This window comes from Monodelphis domestica, chromosome 1 (genome assembly GCF_027887165.1).
Source record: "Monodelphis domestica isolate mMonDom1 chromosome 1, mMonDom1.pri, whole genome shotgun sequence".
NCBI lineage: Eukaryota > Metazoa > Chordata > Mammalia > Didelphimorphia > Didelphidae > Monodelphis > Monodelphis domestica.
Genome location: NC_077227.1, coordinates 715,175,515 through 715,182,283, shown reverse-complemented (window position 1 = coordinate 715,182,283; position 6,769 = coordinate 715,175,515). Strand labels below are relative to the sequence as shown.

The window sequence follows — 6,769 nt, the reverse complement described above, 5'->3', positions numbered from 1 at the left end:
TTCCCATCCATGGTGCCACCAGCTACTGAGTATAAGCAGGTCCCTAAATTGGACTTATTTGGCCTAACCTATTCACAAAGAACTATATTCTTCTGTGTAGACCTAGCCTTTGGGCATCAGTGGGGATGTCTAGGTGCAGAGGCAAGTAGATGAGTGCATAGAGGGCCTTCATTCCGATTTGGATAAAGTGATGCCCAGTGAAGAGTGTTGCCTCGATGATGACTTTGTCACTTATAATCTGTGTGACCTTGGAGAACTCATGTCTGTCCTTTGGACCTGTTTCATTATCTGTAAATGGGGTGGGGGGCCTAGATGACCTCTCAGCTCTCTTACGACTTTGAAATCCCCTGATTCTATGAACTGACCAGACAAGTTTCCATAGACTATCCATTCTTCTTACTGTTCTGATTTTCCTCTAACATGCAACTCTCCAGATGAACTCCTCCATATCCTTTATCAAAGGATTCACAAAATTGCAGCTAGAAGGGTCCCTGTAAGTTGATGAGCCTAGGGGGAGCTGGGCAGATCAGTGGATAGAAAGCCAGACCTAGAGATGGGAGGTCCTAGGTTCAAATCTGGCCTGACACTTCCCAGCTGTGTGACCTGGGCAAGTCTTGACTCCCATTGCCTAGCCCTTACCACTCTTCTGCCTTGGAGCCAAAACACAGTAGTGGTTCTAAGACGGAAGGTGAAGGTTTAAAAAATACGATAAACTGAGTCCCCTAGAAGTTATGCAACTTGCTTGGGGGTCATACAACTAGTAAGTGTTTGAGGGAGACTTCAAACCCAGATCTTCCTGACCTTGACCCTTGGCCCTTCAGGCACGAGCACCCCCTCCAAGGGTAAGGTGGAGCAAAGCTTGGACAAGAAATATTCTGAATATGAATCATGTAACCATGGAAAAATAGTCTAAATTAATTAGTTAATTAAATAAAATTTAAAAAAATATTCTGATAACCTCTCCAACCTAGTGGAGTGATTTCTGGACTTTGGGTGGTTCTCCTGGGTTTGAATTCCAGTTTTCAAATATACTAGCCATGTGATCCTGAGAAAGATATCCATGCCTCAATTTTGTCATCCCATAAAATGGGACTGACATAGATGCAATAGCTAGATTCTTTTTTTAACCCTTATCTTCCCTATGTTGGTTCCAAGATAGAAGAGCAGTAAGGGCTAGGCAATGGGGGTTAAGTGACTTGCCCAGGGTCACCCAGCTAGAAAATGTTTTAGATCATATTTGAACCAGGTTCTCTATCCACTGAGCCACCTCACTGTCAACCATAAAACTGCATAAATGTGAATTATGTTTATTTCCCGCCTTGCCCTAGAGACGTGCCCCCATCTGGCGATGCCCGCTCATGGCAGGAAGCTGGGGAGGAAAGCAGGCATAGGACACGAGGTGCATTTCCTGTGTGATGCTGGCTTCCAGCTGGTGGGCTCCGAGTCTCGGCTGTGTCAAGAGAATCGAACATGGAGTGGGCAGCAGCCATTCTGCAAGAGTAACGTATCCATAGCAGCAGGGGATGGGGGGCCGGTGTGTTTGAGGGCGATGGAGGGGGCTCACGGCTGGGCAAGGAAATCGTGGAGAACGTGGGGGCTCAGCAGGGGCTCAGGCTCCCAGCCCTGACTGCTGGGTCTGGCCCCAGGGAAGGGGTTTCAGATGCTCACCCCCACCCCCCGGACCCCTGGCAGCAGGCACACATCCCTTCCTTTCAGGTCCTCAGCACTGGACTATCCCAGAACTGAATCCTACTTCAGGGATGAGTTTTGGGGGTGTCTGACAACTCTTGCTGAGGCAGACTCTCTCTTGAACTGGGCATGGGGTGAAGGGTGCCCTCTCCCTCCTGGCCCCCAGGTATCGATGACTGTGCCAGCCATCCCTGCACCAATGGGGGCACCTGTGTGGATGACGTACAGCGATACATCTGCCTCTGTCCAAGTGGCTGGATTGGAAGCAACTGCCAGACTCCTGCCACCTCCTGTGAGTGCCCCCCTCTCCTCCGGGCACCTGGGGGACCCTCCCCGGGGAACCACCCTGCTCCCACTCCTCCAAGGGGGGACAAGAAGAAGCTTCCATCTCCTAGAGATAAAATTGCCACTGACACCTGGGCTGGGGCAAGCAAGAGATCCTGCCTGACAATGGGCCATTGGAGGGGGAGCTGAGAAAGTCTGGGGGGTTCAGGCAGAGCCGGAAAGGAATTCTCATTCATTTAGCCACTGGGGTGCCCCATCTGGTGCTAAATGCCACTGGGACCCTGGCCAGAAGGAACTTGGGCATCTAGTCACACCACCCATGAGCCCACGTGCTCAAATGTCTCTTTCATGGGCACACACACATCTTACCCTAGTCCAGCAGCTGTCTAGACTTATAGCACCCCATCTTCCTAAGCCATCCCCCTTCTGAGCTCTCAGACCCTCGGCATCTTCTTCTTTTTTAACTTCAACTGTACTACTCTGGGAATTCTGACTAGGGCTCTGAAGTCCATCGGTTAATGAGACCCAGGAGGCAGGAGGGAGAACTTGAACCCTTCTCCCAAGAGTTTAGGCTGAGACTTAACAGGTCCATGGGGAGATTTCCCACTCTGTTTGACTGTGACCTCTTCTGCCTCCCTCCCACCCCAACTGCCCACAGACTGGGTGTCTCTGAGCAACTCCTCCTTCAGCCGCCAGCCCCGCTGTGCCGAGAACGGGCAAGGTGCCCGTCAGTGCAGCTGTGACACTGGCTTCCAGATGCGTGCCGGCGGCTTATGCCAAGGTAAGGATGGCCAGATGCGCCCACAGGACAGGCACGTCTCTTCCAAGAGAGGAGTGAACTGGAGAGTCCGAGGGCATTCGTCCCAGAAAGAATCTGGTCTGCCAAAGAAAAAAGAGCCTCAGAGAGGGCTTTTGGGAGGACCAAAGCCCTGAGCCATGGGATGTAATGGAAAGAGTCTTGGATTTGGAGGCAGAGTTCGGGGTTCAAATTCCAGCTTTCAAATTCCCTGAGTGACCTTGGGCAACTCAATGTCTCTGGGCTTCAGGTCTTCATTTATGAAATGGAAGGGACTCTGGTCCAACCAAGCTCCATTCCTGCCTCCGCTGTTTGGGTAGCTTTGGGGAGGCAGTGAAGGAAGGGGGGCTCTCTTCCGTTGTCTCTTCAGCTGACCCCCTGCTCCTCCCTTCCTCAGATGTTGACGAGTGCCAGCTTTTCCAGCTGAACCAACAGAACCGAATCTGTGTCCACAGCTGCATCAACCTACCTGGGTCTTACCGCTGTATCTGCCCCACCGGCTACCTGCTCAACCCTGACCAAAACACGTGTGAAGGTGGGCACCAACGTCCTGACGCCACTGTTCCTCCCAAGGCGTATCAGAGCAGGCTGGGAAGCGGGCTGAGGGCACCACTGAGCCTCAGGCGTCTTCTGCGTGGGAGCCTGGCGTCCCCTTTCTGCCCTCCGCGCCATCTCCCTCCTGACCTTCTCAGCCTAGATGTTAAACCTGCCCATCACACACGTGGCCATGGCAGAGACAGTCTCTTGTGGACCCTCTCCATACCCCAAGGAGTTTGGGAAGGATTTTTATGCTCTCCCACCTCCCAGGACTTGAGAGGAAAATGAGGAGGGAGGGAAGAGGGCACCAAGGGTCCCCTTATCTCCGTGAATCCCCTTGGACACAAGGAAAAAGTTCAGACTCCCAGGCCAGCCCTTGCTGGGAAGAGTCAGGAGGTCCTGTTTAGAGATCGAGCTCAAATGGCAGGACCGGTTGCCCTGAGGAACATGGGGTGATAGACTTGGAACTGGAAGGGACCTTAGGGACCATCATGTCCAATCCCCTCGTGTCACAGATGGGAAAACTGGGGACTGGCGAGTGACTTACCAGAGCAAGTAGATTCAAACCCAGATCCTTTGATGCCAAATCCAGAGCTCTTTCCACTTGTATGATGTTTCCTCCCACCCTTTCTTGCCTTGCTTGATGTCTTAGCTCTTGTGAGAGACCGGCAGATAGAGATAGTGTGTGTGTGAGAGAGACAGACAGACAGACAGACAGACAGACAGACAGAAAGAAAGAAAGACAGACAGACAGAGACACAGAGAGAAACAGAGAGGAGAGACAGAGACAGAGACAGAGACAGAGACAGAGAAAGGGAGGGAGAGAGAGAGGAGAGAGAGAGTGAGGCAGAGAGAGGAGAGGCAGAGAGAGGGGGGAGGGAGAGAGAGGGAGAGGGAGAGAGAGACAGAGACAGAGACAGAGAGAGGGGGGGAGAGAGACAGAGACAGAGACAGAGAGATAGACAAAGAGAGGAAAGGAGGGTGAGAAGGAGGGAAGGAGAGAGAGTCAGAGACAGAGACAGAGACAGAGAGAGGGGGGGAGAGAGACAGAGACAGAGACAGAAAGAGAGATAGACAAAGAGAGGAAAGGAGGGTGAGAAGGAGGGAAGGAGAGAGAGTCAGAGACAGAGACAGAGAGAGGATAGAAGAGAGTGTGTGTGGTGAGAGAAATGTCTTGCCTTTGCCAGATGTAGATGAGTGTGCAGATCAACAGCACAATTGCAGCCGTGGCGAGCTGTGCATCAACGTCTTTGGGGGCTTCCAGTGTGTGCGACCAGAATGTCCTCGGCCCCGCCACAACACCAGTTATGTGAAGACATCAGCCTTGTGAGTGACTTCTTGGGCCTTCCTGTCTTGCCCGCCATTTTCCTCTCTCTCACCTGCAGCCTCCCTGGTCTCACTCTCTTGGGAGGAGCCCATTATTCAGGTCAAGTCAAGTTAAGAAGCCATTTATGAAGTCATACTATGTGCCAGGCAGTCTGCTAAGGCCAAAGAAAAGAATAAAAAAGTCCCAAGAAGCATACAATCTAATAGGAGAGATGCCACCCCCCCCAAAACCCCAAACCAGACACTAACAAGATCAATACAGGATCCATCAGAGATAAGGGAAGGGAAAGCACTAGGTCCTAGTGAGGAGGATTAAAGGAGAGACTGGGAAAGCCTTCTGGCAGAAGGTGGGATTTTAACGGAAACTTGAAGGAAGTCAGGAATACCAGGAAATGAAGAGGAGAATGTCATTCCCGGTAGGTGGGACCCCTTGTGTGAGGAAAAGAAAAGAGACCAATGTCACAAGAACACTATGTGGTGTGGAGGGAATCGTAAGCTGTCAGAGGACTAGAAAAGCAAGAAGGGGCCAGGTGATAAAAGGCTTTAGGAGGAGGAACTGGGTGGCTCAGTGGATAGAGAGTCAGGAGGACCTGGGTTCAAACCTGGTCTTGGATAATTCTTAATTGTGTGACCTTGGATAAGTCACTTAACCCCATTTGCCTAGTCCTTTTTGTTCTTCTGCCTTGGAACCAATGCACAGCATTGATACTAAGAGTAAAGATTTTTTTTAAAGTACTTATTTGCCTGATTCCCAGCTGCCTAACAAATGAGATACTGGTAAAATATTTAAAACAGTGGCTGGCACCTAGTAAGAGCTTAATAAATGGGAAGATCACATAATGCCTCTGTTTCCTCAACTGTAAACTGAGGAGAATAATAGCACTTACCTCCCAGGGTGTTTACGTTTATTAAATTTATTAATACAGTTTTAATGATTTAGCAACTTATTTTATTATTAATATTAAATTTTATTTATTTATTCTTTATTAACATCCTCCAAAGCGCCAGGGCTACAAAGAAAGGTGAGGAGAAAATGAACCTTGGGGGGCTCCCTAGTTACTACGTCCATTGGAGAGAGGCAGCAGGAGCTCTTTGGGGACCAGACCATCGGGAAGGAGGGGATTGTGGGCGGGGGGGGGGGGGGTTGTGGGCAGGGTCCTCAGCCTCTCCTTCTCCCTCCGACCCCCTCCAGCCAGTGTGAGCGGAACCCGTGCCCAGTGGACAGTCAAGCCTGCCGCCAGGCGGCCAACTCCATCTCCTTTCACTACCTGCCGCTGCCGTCCAATCGCACAGTGCCCCGCGTCCTCTTCAGGATGTCCACCACACGCTTCCTTGGAGACAGCCTGCGCTTCGCCATCACGGGCGGCCGGGGCCTCGGGGCTTTCGCTGTGCAGCGCTCAGACCGGCACACGGGCGAGCTGGTGCTGACCAGCCCCGTGCCGGGCCCCGCCACCTTGGAGGTGCAGCTGGAGATGAGCGAGCTCTCCAAGAAGGTTCTGCTGGGCAAGCACGTCTTCAGGATCACCGCTTTCATCTCCCCCTATGAGTTCTAGCTCGCTGGTGGTGGGGGCCCTCTTCCCCGGTGCTCGCAGCCGCTTCACAGCCAGGGTGCAAAGGGGAGAGTGTCCCGAGGCTGCTGCTTCTGTTCTTGCTTCCTCGGCCTTTGCTATAGTCCGCAGGGCTGGGATGCTAGGAAGGGTGGGGGAGAGGCCAGCGACCATGCCTTGGGGACCTGGACCCCTGAGCTCTGGCTCTCACGCTGCCATTTGTGACTTCTGGGAGCCTGACGAGTCACATCCCCTGCTCCGGGCCTCAGTTTCCCAGTCTCGCAGTAGAGTGCTAGACTAAATTAGGTCTCTTCTGCCTCTGAGAATAATAAAAACTAAAATCATTCAATATTGGGCTCTTTGGGTAGGCATTGTAGAAAGGGTGCCAGTGGCTTCCCCCATCGCCGCCTCCCAACCCCTCACCCAAGTCACACCAGGAAAACCAGTGTCCGGAGCATTAGGGTGTGACGAGGTAAGCACCAGGTCTTTCTGAGAATGGAAAGGGGTGACCGAGAATCCTGGAGGAATCTACCTAACGTCCAAGATTAACCACAGAGTAGGAGGATGGCTGAATGCCGCATCTGTTGTC

The 6,769-nt window shown here is 52.0% G+C and overlaps 1 protein-coding gene across 1 annotated transcript in view; it reads left to right on the top strand.

The window, feature by feature from the left end:
- LOC103100897 (fibulin-7-like) overlaps positions 1-6,529 on the top strand; it is a 12,439-nt gene extending 5,910 nt beyond the window's left edge. Inside the window, exons 4-9 of the mRNA XM_056811626.1 lie at positions 1,329-1,499; positions 1,856-1,981; positions 2,633-2,755; positions 3,168-3,305; positions 4,495-4,633; positions 5,826-6,529. Coding sequence (XP_056667604.1) covers positions 1,329-1,499; positions 1,856-1,981; positions 2,633-2,755; positions 3,168-3,305; positions 4,495-4,633; positions 5,826-6,186 — 1,058 coding nt within the window. The 3' untranslated portion in view covers positions 6,187-6,529. The remainder of the gene's footprint in view (positions 1-1,328; positions 1,500-1,855; positions 1,982-2,632; positions 2,756-3,167; positions 3,306-4,494; positions 4,634-5,825) is intronic.
- The last annotated feature ends 240 nt before the right edge of the window (positions 6,530-6,769 follow it).